The sequence below is a fragment of the Plasmodium chabaudi genome (genome assembly GCF_900002335.3).
Source record: "Plasmodium chabaudi chabaudi strain AS genome assembly, chromosome: 3".
Taxonomy (NCBI): Eukaryota; Apicomplexa; class Aconoidasida; order Haemosporida; family Plasmodiidae; genus Plasmodium; species Plasmodium chabaudi.
Window position 1 is genome coordinate 482,527 of NC_030103.2, and position 14,176 is coordinate 496,702.

At 23.9% G+C, this 14,176-nt stretch overlaps 5 protein-coding genes across 5 annotated transcripts; 2 read left to right on the plus strand and 3 right to left on the minus strand.

Moving 5' to 3' along the window:
* Positions 1–289: 289 nt before the first annotated feature.
* Positions 290–2,090, minus strand: PCHAS_0314000 (RING zinc finger protein, putative; the record flags this gene model as incomplete). The annotated part of the gene is made up of 7 exons (XM_016799905.1): positions 290–348; positions 532–583; positions 770–845; positions 939–1,325; positions 1,523–1,752; positions 1,863–1,898; positions 2,031–2,090. 7 exons carry the CDS (start codon positions 2,088–2,090, stop codon positions 290–292), a joined length of 900 nt encoding a protein of 299 aa, XP_016653216.1.
* A 1,873-nt stretch (positions 2,091–3,963) lies between these two features.
* PCHAS_0314100 (conserved Plasmodium protein, unknown function) lies at positions 3,964–4,701 on the plus strand (the record flags this gene model as incomplete). The annotated part of the gene is made up of 1 exon (XM_739180.1): positions 3,964–4,701. One exon carries the CDS (start codon positions 3,964–3,966, stop codon positions 4,699–4,701), a length of 738 nt encoding a protein of 245 aa, XP_744273.1.
* A 754-nt stretch (positions 4,702–5,455) lies between these two features.
* Positions 5,456–7,501, minus strand: PCHAS_0314200 (conserved Plasmodium protein, unknown function; the record flags this gene model as incomplete). The annotated part of the gene is made up of 1 exon (XM_739181.2): positions 5,456–7,501. One exon carries the CDS (start codon positions 7,499–7,501, stop codon positions 5,456–5,458), a length of 2,046 nt encoding a protein of 681 aa, XP_744274.2.
* Positions 7,502–9,507: 2,006 nt separating this feature from the next.
* On the plus strand, positions 9,508–11,115 carry PCHAS_0314300 (conserved Plasmodium protein, unknown function; the record flags this gene model as incomplete). Its single annotated transcript, XM_740445.2, has 1 exon — positions 9,508–11,115. The coding sequence occupies one exon, from the start codon at positions 9,508–9,510 to the stop codon at positions 11,113–11,115; it is 1,608 nt and encodes a 535-aa protein (XP_745538.2).
* Positions 11,116–11,574: 459 nt separating this feature from the next.
* On the minus strand, positions 11,575–12,675 carry PCHAS_0314400 (conserved Plasmodium protein, unknown function; the record flags this gene model as incomplete). The annotated part of the gene is made up of 1 exon (XM_740446.1): positions 11,575–12,675. One exon carries the CDS (start codon positions 12,673–12,675, stop codon positions 11,575–11,577), a length of 1,101 nt encoding a protein of 366 aa, XP_745539.1.
* Between the last annotated feature and the right edge of the window lie 1,501 nt (positions 12,676–14,176).

The following is a 14,176-nucleotide window of genomic DNA, read 5'->3' on the forward strand; positions in this document are numbered from 1 at the left end:
ATTTTACATTTTTATTATTTATCAAATTGTTATATAACACATTTTTTTTATCATTATTAGTGTTGCGGTAAAAGTAGGTATTGAAAAAAAAAAAATAAATAATTATCATATATTTAAAAATTGCATATTAATAAAACAATAATAATAATAATAAAATATATAGGAATAAATAAAAAATCAAAGAAAAGGAAAAAGGTGCCTACATATATTTGTATTGTAGAAATATCCATTATTTTAATTGCTTCAAACTTATATATGATAAAAAAGGAATATCATCCCATCTCTCTCTTTATTCAATAGGTAATCCCTTTTTGTTGTCAACTGCAATTTGCAGCAATCCCTTAACATCTATATGTGTAAAACATTAATTGAAAATGTATAAATAAAAAAAAATTGGTATAATTTTTATATCCTCACACTATTTATTTTGTTTTTTTAACTTATCAAACAATATATACATACGAATATAATCTTTACAGCTATATATTTTTTTTAAATAATTATAATATATATAAAAATATTTAACATTACCTTGCCTACAAATAGGGCATTTTGTGTTTTGCATCCTAACAATATTAGCACACTTTAAAAAAAAATAATAGTAAAAAAAATGTTAATATGTTTGATAATATTTACATATATTACATATTTGGCATGAACAACTAATAATTATTTCGATATCAAATATTAGGTGTGTATTAAAAAGGTGCATAACCCCTTTTCATGTAAATATAACAGCATATATAAATTTAAAACATATTTAAATTACCGTATTGCAAAGACACATATGCCTACATGGCAATATAGCAGTGTTTCGTTCTTCTGTAAGGCAAATTACGCATTCTCTAAAAAAAATAAATCAGAGTGATATGTGCAATGTATACATGTGTAGTTATACATATATTATCATAAACCCGTTTCAACGAATTAAATATTACTTTCCAGAGAGAGAAGCATCAACTGGGTTGGGCTGGGGAGTATTTGATTTTTCAATTCCAAAAATCTCTTGAACCTCAAAATATTTATTTGCAAATTGTATTTTTTGCCTATAAAGAACAATTCGATATTCTTTTGCTGATTTTTGGTTTTCTTTTGTGCCTTTTTCTTCTAAATACGCATAATTATATTGGGCCTGAGGTACTGGTGTACCTATAGCTTTAAGAACTATCAAAATTGGTATTATATATTCATAATTTGGTTTCGATTTTAAATCGTTTATATCAAATAAATTTAAGTTAATTCCTTCATCGGGTTGGCTTATATACATTTGATTTATTTCTTTCGGAAATACTTTTGTAATAGTTTTATATTTCCCTGGAGAGTAACTGCATATTGTAACAACGGGGTAAAACATAAATATAATATAATGGAATATATAAATGTGCATATGCGTGCTCCTAAGAGAGTTTGCCATATCCCTCTTAGCAGTTGTAGACCAAAGTTTGTACTAGCTATGAAGTAAAACCTAATTTCATAACCTATTGGTACATGTATTATATGCATTTTTCAGTTTAATTCTTACAATAATTCTCGTCTTTCTGTATATCCTTCTTTGCAACAAAAATGGATTGATATTTCAACGTCATAAAGAGCGTCAAAAAAAAAATTTATTAAATAAACATTATTCCCATCATTAATAATTTGCAATGTCTTTCTTCGTAAATTTACATAGTTTCGAACTACAGAGGTCCTTTGGACATTTATATTTGGTCCTTGGGGCGGTAGGTCATACAATTGGTCACTGCTTGTTCTCTACATATGGAAGTTATTGTGTATATAAACATGTTTAAATGAAAATGTGCTGAATTTCATGTAAAATTTATGTAATAAAGTTAAAGAAAAGTGAAAACTATTGTGCTTACACTAATGATAGGGGGATTAAATTGGAACGATCTTGTCTATCGAAAAAAAGAGAAGATGAACAATATCAAAGTTTATGAATAAAATAATATGCACTGTGCAGTTAAAATATGATAATATTATATGAATAATAAAACATTTTTTCATATTTTAATTTTCACAAATCTTACATTATTATTTTCATAATCATCATCTATATTATTATTTGGGGTAGAATTGATTATTCCCATTATACATAATCAAACAAATTTATATAGCATTTTTTTGATATATAATAAGTGGATACTTTGGTATATTTTCTTTGATGCCCATTCCACATGCACACGTGGATCTGTTTGAAAGGTGGCTGTCCGAGTATTATTTATATGTGATACAACCAAGGTTTCCCTTTTGTTAGGGTATTGCAATTCACAAATTCACATAAAATTGATTTTTGGAAGTATATCAGATATTTTAACGAAAACAAAATCTGATAAAGCCATAAATGAGAACAAGTGCAATCAAATATAAATAACTTTTAGACCAATTTAAAATGAGACTAGTAAAATATACTTTCACATGCTTAATAAAAAATATTCAAGTTTCATAAGTTAAAAATATGAATTGCCAAATTTAAAGGAAAATAAGGATGTAGTATGAAAAATAATAATTTATTTAAAATTTATAATGCTAAAAGGGAATAATATATATGAGTCATGCTTACAATTAAAAAAAAAACAAAAAAACTTTAAAGAATAACAAAATATATTGACTCCAAAAATGAAATTAATAAAAATTATGGAAAATAAAAAATAAATATTTTTAAAGGATATTTATATGTAATCAAGTTTTGTTTAATTTTTATAGCATAAATTTAATTACCCTTTATATGTAGTAATTTTAAAAGGGAAATATTATGCGGGCAATAAATGGGTAATGGGAAAAGATATAATATATATATGTATGATTATGGAAAATTGTAAATTATATATCAAAGAATAATTTTTACAAATTATTAACAGTTTTACCTAAGGCAACTAAATAAATAAATTACATTATGTATAGCCATTTTAATTATGCTTTTTGCATACCTAGGTAAATGCATTATTTAAATTGTAACAAGTAGCATATCCAAAGATGAAACTACAAACATATAGTCTTAGTTCCTTTCCATTCGTTTGCTAATTTTTTCATTTCACAATCGATGAATAGGCTGGCTAATGGAAAATAAGCTCGTGTGTTGCCACATGAGATATATAATTTTTATTTTTTTAATAAAATACGCATATTTTTTATGAACATACATGTTGGTTATATAATTTTGGTCATAAAAATAAAGACAATTTTTATTCTTTATTGTATTATATTTACTGAAGCTTGATATTTCCATATAATTAATATTTAACACATGGCTAGTACATTTATTTTACGTTAAAATGGCTATTTATTTTAGAAAAGTGGAAAAAAATGTGTATAAAATAGCTATTTTGCTTTAAAAATTATGTACAATTCAGAAAATTTAAGGTTAAAAAAAAATTAAAAAAAAAATATAATAAAATAATAGAAAGATTAGTAGCACAAATAACAACATTGGCTTGTTAACAACAATAATAATAAAATATGACACGAAAATAAGGTTAATTGTAGGATTATTATAAATGCAATATTAATGTAGAAAATCGATGAATGTTCCTAAAATAAGTTAACATTTTTATGCTTATTTCATCGTCTCTTTGTTTAATTTTATTTGTCCATTTTACTTTTTTTTATTATATATGCTAATTTATTTCATAAAAAATAATAGCATTGTTGTGTACATGTCTTTGCACATTTTTCTTTAGTCAATATCGCTAACTTTACATTGAAATTGTACGAAAATCGTTGTTATAATAAATAAATTCGGTGAATAAATAAACTGATAAATGTACAAAGATTGTCTATAAATGATTATGAAAAAAATACCTTCTAATGGACACTATTATTTTTAACTTATGTATATAGTTTCCTTTTTTTTGTTTTAAATATTAATATAATTTATATTGTTTATTGTGAAATTCTTTCTTTTTAATTTCGTTTGCACAACTATCAATCCCCCTTTATTTCAATTTTATCCCTATTAGTAAAATGCGGAAAAAAAATATGAAAAAACTTTGCTACCTCGATTCAAAGGGGGCCCTTTATTCGGATGGGATAAAAAAATATGACCAAGGCGAACATACCTGGGCAAAAGATTATGTACCAAATTATAATTTAGTCGAAAATTGTAATGAGCTTCAAAATATATTAAACAAAGAAGAAGAAACATATGAATCTATAAAAAGGGAAATGGATACACTAGTTAAAAGGAAAGATCTATTAAACTGGAATATATGCAATAATACTAAAAGATTAAGTATGAAAAGAAGTGAAAAAAAATTGAAAATAGAGACAAAAAATAAATTAGAAATTAGATTAAAAGAATTAAAAAGCAAAACCAAAATGTATAAATTTGAATATGATACTTTAGAAGCTGAAGTTAGTAAAATGGAAGAAGAACTAGAAAAAAAAATGGATCTTAAAAGTGAAATAGAAGCTAAGTTTAATCGTTGTTTAGATAAAAAAGATGAATATTTAAAAGATATTACAAAAGAAAGAATAGGTGCATTTAAGGAACGAAAAAAAAGACAAATTCAACTTCGAAAATTATTACTTATTATCAAGCAAGAAAATAATAAAAATTACAATATTGATTATCTCAAAAAATATGAAAAAAATTTAATGGATGAAATTACCAGTTACAGAAATTACAAGACCTTTGAAACGAAAGCAGCAATGGATCTAATTAAAGCACATACTCCTAACGACCCAAAAATAGGGTATTGACATGCTCAAGCGGATTATTCCCTCCAAATAAACTAAATATGGCTATATCCCTTGATGCCACATTTGCACCTCTATACATTTCAGCCATAATTTAATTACCCATTCTTTTATTATGTTTGCTTTTTGAATTAATCTTGTATATATTTCCTTACTGATGTGAGGCGATATATGGTATTGATTTGTTTTATTTGTACTTAGACATAATTTTATATTTTGTTAGCCTTTACATACAAATTGTAATTAAATTGTTTTAAAACTGTGGACTATAGTTACTAGATATAGTTAGGCATGTTTAGGGGATTAGTTTATTGCAGTCCCTATACAATTTATTTAAAATGTAGTCCTACTTTTATTTAAGCAAACAAAGAATAACCACATCATTCGACGTATTGTACAATGAAATGTTAATTAATTTTTTTTTTTTTGAAGTTTTTATTTATAAAATTGGATGGATGAATAATTGAATTTACAATGTGATTGTATATAAGCGGGGTGGGGTTAAAAATATATATTAATAAAATTGCATAATGATATGAAAAAAAACACATATATATATGCACACAAAAAAATGAATAATATGGATAAGTAAATAAGGTAAAAGAGATATTTAAAATTGGTTGGACATTGGATTATATAGTATCATAAATTCGACATAATAGAAATTAAAATGTTCATATTTTGATAGCATACATATGCATATGTATGTTTGCATGTATGTATGACCATATGTTTTTTCTTGAATAATAAAAACAAATCATTTAGGATCGTTATCATGTTTAAAAGTGTTTAAAATTTGTGGGACAGTAAATACTACACCACTAGCATCTCCGACAAAAGCTACATTAATATTCGGATCAATGTGTATATAACTTATAGGAACATGTGGTTCAAAATTTTTTGTATATGTCTTAATATAGGAGAAAATAAGTTCTCCATCAATTTTTTTTTTAATACTTGTTATACATACCGATCCATTATTACATCCCGAAATTAATATGGCTTGTTTATTTTTCCATGAATTTGGTGGTTCTAATATATATATTGATGATAATAATAAATTTTTAGTAATTTGGCTAGTTGGAATTTTTTTAATTTGTTTTAAAGATTTTGTATCCCAAATTGATATATAATCATTTCCAATTAATATAAGAACACCTTCTAATATTTTAGAATATTTTAAATCCATGATTGGTTTTTTTGATATACGTGTATATAAAAGTAATTGAAAATCATATAAATCATATACTGCTATATATCCATTACCAAATCCAACCCAAAGTTCATATTTGTGTGTAATTGCAAGAATTGCTGATACATAACATTTATCATAAGCATTCTTTTTATTACCAATCATATTTGTTTTTTTAATTTTATCATTTAAATAAGATTCAGAATTATTTCCATCTGAATCAGTCATATATTGATCATTTGAAAATTCACTAAAATTCTCTTCATTTTCATCTTCTTGGCTTTTTTCTTCCATATCACTAATACTACTTTCACTAAAACTGTAGCTACTTGATTCTTTAGAGCTATCAGTTTTACCTGAACTGTTCATGCTAATATTAGAATTTGGGATGTTGAGGAAATTTGAATTTTTTAATGTTTTCGTTTTTACTATATTTAGATGTTTTTTTTTTTTTTTCCTTTTTTTGTAGTTAATATTTGCATCATAAGGTTTATAATAATCTGAATTCAATGGATTTGTTACATTTTTCATATTTGTAAACATATACATTGGGTGCATTAAAATTTTGACAATATTTCCGCTCGGAACTTCCCATATAAAAATATGGCCTTTCATATTGCCCGCAATAATCCAATGAATAAAATTTGCAAAAGTGGATTTTACGGATATACCGGATATTTGATAAGATAAATTGTTATGATCAATGAGACCGTTAGACTCATTTTTGATTTCATCTGTTTCAATTTCAGATGAAGAATCATCATAGATATCAGGAAAATATTTATCATTATGATTGTTACAATAATTTGCAATGTTATTTTGATAATCCCAATCATCCATTGAATCTCTTTGTGTATTTTTACTAAAATAATTTTTCAAAGATTTTTTTGAATTTAATTTTAATATACATTCAAATCTTTCAGCTTTATAAATTAATATATATCCACTTTGGGTTCCTAAAATAATAACTTTTCCAATACCTCCTATATTTCCATAAACCATAGATGTAATAGTGTTTGGATATAAACTTTTGTGTTGCAATAATTTTCCTCTTATTGTATATTTTTCATAAACACATGGAGTTTGAATTATAATATTTGTATTCGGATTTTGTTTTGTATGCTCAATATTAATAGCTATTACAGGACCTGGTTTATTAGGCTGATTAGGGATCCCACATATTTTAGCGACATATATATGATTTTTTATAACTATCGATTTTATATTTGTAACTAGATTTGAAAAACTCCATTTATTTTGTTCATCCCATTCTTCATTTTGCTGATCTATTCTTATCAAATTATCATTTGTACTATCAGATCTTGTAAATTGTTTTTGAAATCTATCTAAAAAATTTGTTTCTTTTTTAATCTCTGGTTTAGTTAATTTGTTTCCGTTTTCTACGTTTTCATTATTATTTCGGTTGTCATATTTTTTTCTCTCTCCATTTTCAATCGCATCAGGGTCTCGTTTTTCTATTACATCCTCTTTGTAACTTGCATTTCGTTTGGTGGAATTATTTGTGTCGTTGTTCTGATTTTCTTTACCATCACTTATTTTCGTTTTTGGTGGCAAACTGAACGACTCACCATTTGTATATATTTCTCCCATATTATTTTGCGATGCTATTTGTTATTATACGTGCTTGACGTATTTTTTTTGACTATTATTTAGATTGATAAAATTTGAGAGGGGTGTCGGAAGGGTTCCGAGAAACGTGTGCATATACAAAAAATAGAACAGGTAAACATAATTTTAAAAACAAAAACAAAAATATAGATCTATCAAATATGCATGTACATATAGTTAAATAAGAAAATGTTATATTATGAAGATTGGCTAGTATGCACTTGCATATTTGCATTTAAAAAATAGGAAATATATCCAAACATGTGAAAAAAAAAAAACAAAAAATATCAACTTTGAATAGTGCTATAAAAAATGAAAGTCACATATTTTTAACAATACAAGAAACAAATAAAAATAAGTAGATGAATATAAACTGAGAGAAGCATTGATCAAGTATATCAATCCAAAATGGTCATGGTATAAATGGTATAAAGTACGAGTACATGTTGATGTTCATTCGGTAAAATAAATATACTTATATCAATGATTGTGAGCTTGTAATTTAATAAAACAACATAAAATATGTGAATATATAAACCCACAAAAAAAAATTGTCATCATATTTTATTTGTCTACTGTTATTAAAAACTGGGTACAATACTGTATTAGTAAGTATATGCCCAACACAGTTGTAAATGCAATTAAATTGTCTATTAATTAGATATTTAATATGAACAATATATATATGTATTATATATATTTTCAGATAGGTAAGTATGCATGTTTTCCATGGTATATCAACTAGCCATATGCATAACACGCAATAATATGTATGAACGTATATAAATAAAAGGGTAAGGAAGTAGAAAAAAATAACGATTGTAAAATTAAAAAGTTTTATAAATAATGAAAAATCAAATACTTAATCAGTAATATAAATAAGATTTACATTATCATAAAAAAAAATAGCTGACTTGATCAAAGTAGTATAAAATATGAACAAGCAGCTTACTCTATATAAAAAAATACACCTTTATAATTAGTTAATGCCATTTTTCGATGTTGCCTATGGTCATATATATATAAACATAATACGGTAATATATTTATAAGTATATATTTTCTTAATGTGATGTTTTTTTTTTAAATAAATAAAGGAACAGAATAATATGTTTAAATATATTAGTGGATAACATATGCATCCCCAGAGTTTGTAAATATAAATATATAATCATTTAAAATGACAAAAAATAAATAATTTAACACTATAATTTTTATATATCCATATTTTATACTCATAGTAAGTATATAAATGTAATAATATGTTAAAAAAAAAAAAAAAAAAATAAAGAGAAAGCAGCAAATGCACATATATAAATTTGACTATTATGCTAATAATATATGCATACTTAATTTATATAAAGGGAAAAATCCTGATTCCTTTTTTTATTTTATAATTTCTTTGATGTTTATTTTTTTTTTATTTTAGAATATCTACTTCAATTATATGTTATTCATTTATTGTAAAATTTTGTGAACAAGCCCCATGTTTTATCAGGTTGGCATTTCACAAAAACAAACTAAACAGTAAATAAATTACAAAATAAGTAGAAAGCATTTGCATACTTAGTAACATAGGATGATCTCCTTCGGCATAAATATTTTTGCAATGCCATTCATCGTATGAATATACATTTTTAAAAGAAATTATTTATTTTTTTTGTTGGAATTAAATAATTCGAAAAATGAATTAAAGCCATATTGAAAATAAAAAATAGGAGAAGGTAGAAATGGGCTAACAAAACTCGAAGCAACAATAAATTGTGTTAGCATATTGTTTACATAATTACTTGGCATTGAATTGTTTTTATAAAAATAAACTCAGTCCGAGTAATCCATATAGTTAAATAATATTTTATAGAGCATATGGTAGCTAGGTCTTAACCCTCATCCATTTGTTTACAAAAAAAATCAACTTGATAAGTGTGCATAGATAATATATGGATAAACCCCAATTTGTACACACAGTTGAATAAGCAGATATATATAATGGAGAACCACGATAGGGGCAAGTATAAACAGAAACATATTTCAAATCAAGAGGAAAGTAGAAACTATAGTACATATATAAAAAGTAATAATACAAACGAACCGAATTTATGTGATAATATGTCTGCTTATGAAAATGATAAATATATAAATGAACTATTAGAAAAAGATAAAAATAAATTTGATATGTTTATAAATTTTTATGAAGAAAATAAAACAAATAATATGAATGATATAAATGATTGGATATTAGGTAAATGTAATCAAATTGATAATCATACAATAAATTATTCTAAAGTTATAGCTAGCTGGTTTTATGATAGATTATTAAAATGCTTAACATTCAAAAATAAGTTAAATTTAATTTTTATCTATCATGAAATAGTAAGAAATTTAATGTTAAATAATAAAAATAAAGAAATGGTTGAGTTTAAGAAATATATGCATCCAATGATTCAAGATGTTTATACATGTGCCTATTATAAAGATCAAAATTCAATAAGTGTTTTATTACAAATTGTATATAAATGGAAAGAATTAAATATTAATGATCATAACGAAACAAAATTATTATTAAATATTTTTCACTATAACGAACATAATGGATATGCTGATAATTCAAATGAGTTTGATAACTCATATAATCAAAAAACAAATAAATATAAAAACAGTTCAGATTATAATATGAATAATAAATATAGATATAATAATACATTTACACAAAATAATAGTGTTCCGCCTCCACCCCCTCCTACTGCTCCACCACCATCTGCTTACTTAAATAATGAATCAAAACAAATTTCCATAAATGATAAATACAAAAAAATAAGAGATTCAAATGATGGTGGTTACAGTCACAAAAGTAATAATAATCGAAACTTTTTTAATAATTCCGAAATAGATAATGATTATAATAAAAACCCTGAAGATATTTCTGTAGGATTTTTAGCTACCTTACTAAAACTTATATCAAAAAAAGGAAAAAAACAACAAATAGCTCTTGTTCCTTATACACCTATAGAAATTTCCTATACATATCAAACCCCACCATCCACAAATATGACACAAAAGTTAAATGAAAAAATAAACGATTTCTATGAAGAATTAAAACATATTGTAAATGATGAAGATATCGAAAGTAGTGACATTTCTGATACTAATGAAGTTATGAATGCATACGATAATTATAAAAAGTTTATATCTACAAATAAAAGGAAAACTGGAGGAAAAGATGGAAAAGGAAATAAAAAATCGAAAAATAATGACAAATTATCTGCTGATCAAAATAAAGAATATGATGATTCAAGTGATACTAATACAACATTTTCTTCTGTTGAACTTTTTGATAATTCAATGGTTGAACTTTTAAACGATGATAATGATATTTTAAAAAAAAATAAAAAAAATAAAAATGTTAGCTTTAGTCAAATTGCTATTGAAAATGCTCAAAATTGGAATGAAGAAACGGATAATGCTATGGGAGGATATAATTTTGATTTTTATCCAATGCCAGGAATGGGTGATAATTCAAACATAGAAGATGTTTTCGAAAATTATAGACGAAATAAATCTAATGTTTATCATGGGTCTATTGCCCAAAAATTTTGAAAAAAATAGGAGCATAAAATTGTATTTTTTTGTCGTTTTTTTAGCCTTTTTTTTAACCTTTTTTTTAACATTTTTGTTCACAATTTGTCTACACAAATGTGATGTTTTTTTCTATAAATATACAACTCTTATCTTATTTTATTACGCTTTAATATTTTTCGCATTTGTTTTTTTAAGTCATATGAAATAGGCTATAATATATAATAAAATATGAACCGTTCAGGTAAATTTACCCATTTTAGTAAAAATTTACATGCACAAGGCATGTATATATTTTATTAGCTAGCTTAATGAAAATGCGCATTAAAAATATGCACACACAATTGGATTTAAAAAAAAACAAATAATTTAAAACAAAAAAAATGTTACTTAGAGTTTATAAAAATAAAATCAACATATATTATGTCGAAAAATACATGGATATGCATATTTTTCGGTTTTATGTATTCCATTTTTACATTATATGATATTTTCTTCTTGGAAAATTGGGGTGTATGTAAAAACAGAATAGCTATGAAATATATCATCAAACAAATGCGTTAAAAACATGAATAATATATATGATTTTATTATACCCACGAAAAAAATAGAAAATGTTGATCCATTATTTAAAAGAAAAAGCAAAGCTTCAGATTCATTTTTGAATTTCTTTTTTATATTTTTAATATTTTCTACTATCTCATATATTGTCATATTTTCTTTTTTAAGATATGAGCGTATATCGACAAGAGAAAATAATAAATTATATAAGAATGAAAAAAAAATTAAAAAAAATCTGGAATTCAAAAAACGAAAAATCATCTTTTTATTTATAAAGGATTTATCAATATATACAATTTTTTTGTTGTCATAAAATTTTCGCTTTAAAAGGCTTATCAATACAGAACATATTATTAATATAATAAATTGGATTTGTTTTTTTCCATCAATTTTAATTGGCATTGTATTTTCACTTGCTTTTGTCTCGTTGCTATCTTTATCATTTAACTTATTAGCATTGTCATTTGTTTTGTCTATATCTTTATGTTTTTTTTCTTTTGTATGCCTTTCTTTTAAATTCGATTTTTCTTTCTTATCATTACCTTGAGATAAATTAGTTTCATCCTTTTTTAAATTATCTTTTTCACTATTGCTAGGATTACTTTTTTTATCTTTCAGAGTGTCAGAATTTTGGCTTGCATTTTTATTTTCGCTCAAATCTGATTTGTTCTCACTTGCCTTATCGCCATTTTTCTCGCTTATTTTGTCATCATTTTTTTCGGTTGATTTTTTCTTTTCTTTATTGTCGTTGTCTTTTGTTTGGTCTTCTTTTAGGTCGATATCATTTGTTGTGTCAGAATTGGATACTTTTGCAGAAGATGCATTTATTTCATTAATTGTATCCAGGTTTGAAGTTTTTAATTTTTCATCTTCTTGCTTTTTATCACTGTTGTCGATTTTCTGTTCGTTGTCTTCCTTTTTTTCTGCATCCTTCCCTTTAGATATGCCCATTAAAATGTCCATACGCTCTTTGTTTTTTTTGAGCAATTTATTTCGTCTTTTCAATGCCTGTTTATCCATTTTAAAACTGTTTTTTATACTTATTAGTTATATAACTATTTCCCAAACTGCAAACACACATATGCAATCTGTTCATTCGCTATGCATGTACGTACGTCTTTATGAGAGCGCGATAAATACGTATATAATTATAGTAACAATTTCCAACTTGTTTAAAATGGCTGCCAATTTTGATATACTAAACAAGGTTGAAGGTGTGTATTTTTTGGCATAGCAAGATATATGAGGTTGCTATATTTTTTTTAAATTTTCCGTTTTAAGCATATAGCTAAATTGGACGTACACACAAATATATCATAAATGTTGAGACATACAAATATGCATAACTAGGGTCTACCATATAACTATGGGTATAATACTTTGATAAACCATTATAATAAATCAATATACTTATTATAAAAAAGGATTATAATAATAATACATCATTTTAATCTATTTATTTTAAAAAATATATATATCAATATAATTTATTATGGTGTTTATAAATTATATGTAATGCAAAATTCGTATTTTAAAGGAATTAAAAATTTTCCATTTTATTTAAAATTAAATTAAATGATTTGTTTTGTTGTAAATGTTAATACATTTTGTCAGTCCCTAATTTTGTGAATATACTTAAATAATTTAAAAAAAATTGGTACTGAATTTGTTTTAAATTAAAAATATATCTAAGATATTTATTTGATATATTATGCTCGTTGTATTTTGGCTTCCTTCAAATTTTCCATAATAATTTTTTTTCATTTATTCCTTAGCAATTACATATGATTATATATATATTTTTTTATTTTTCAATTTATTATTTATATTTGTTTATTTAGGATTTTTATTTATCTTATTATAATTAACTCTATATTAATTTCAACTATCGTTTTATATACATACATATATGTATATATATTTTTGATATATGTAGGGTGATAAGGGACTACCAATTGTTGCCTTGAAATTTTTTATTTTTTCATAATATTATAATCTATATATTTATTAAATGTTTTATAAATATATAATACATATTATTATTCAAATTAAAATTTATAGATTTTCTTTTTGTCAATAATCCTATGGATGGTCATAAATTTGATATTTAAATTATGTTATTAATTTGAGTTTCAAAAATATGAACATACATAATATATTATGAAAATAAAATACTTATAAAATGGTATATTTATAAATATACCCTTTTTTTGTTTTATTCTATCAATCGAATAATGTTATTGCAAAAAATAAATGCAAAACACTTATTGGAAAAATATATATAAAAGAGTTCGATATATTTCATATTGAAAAATATACGATTGTATATTTTAACAATACCTACGTGTAGATATAAATATTGAAGAACAATAATTCGATTATTTAGTTTTAAGTTCTATATTTATGAAAAAAAAAAATATATTTTTTCAGTTTAATGCTATAACTAATATAATACTGAGGCAATGCCTCCCAAAATATATATGGACACATTTGTGCATATATTACGAATTTCGTATTCCTT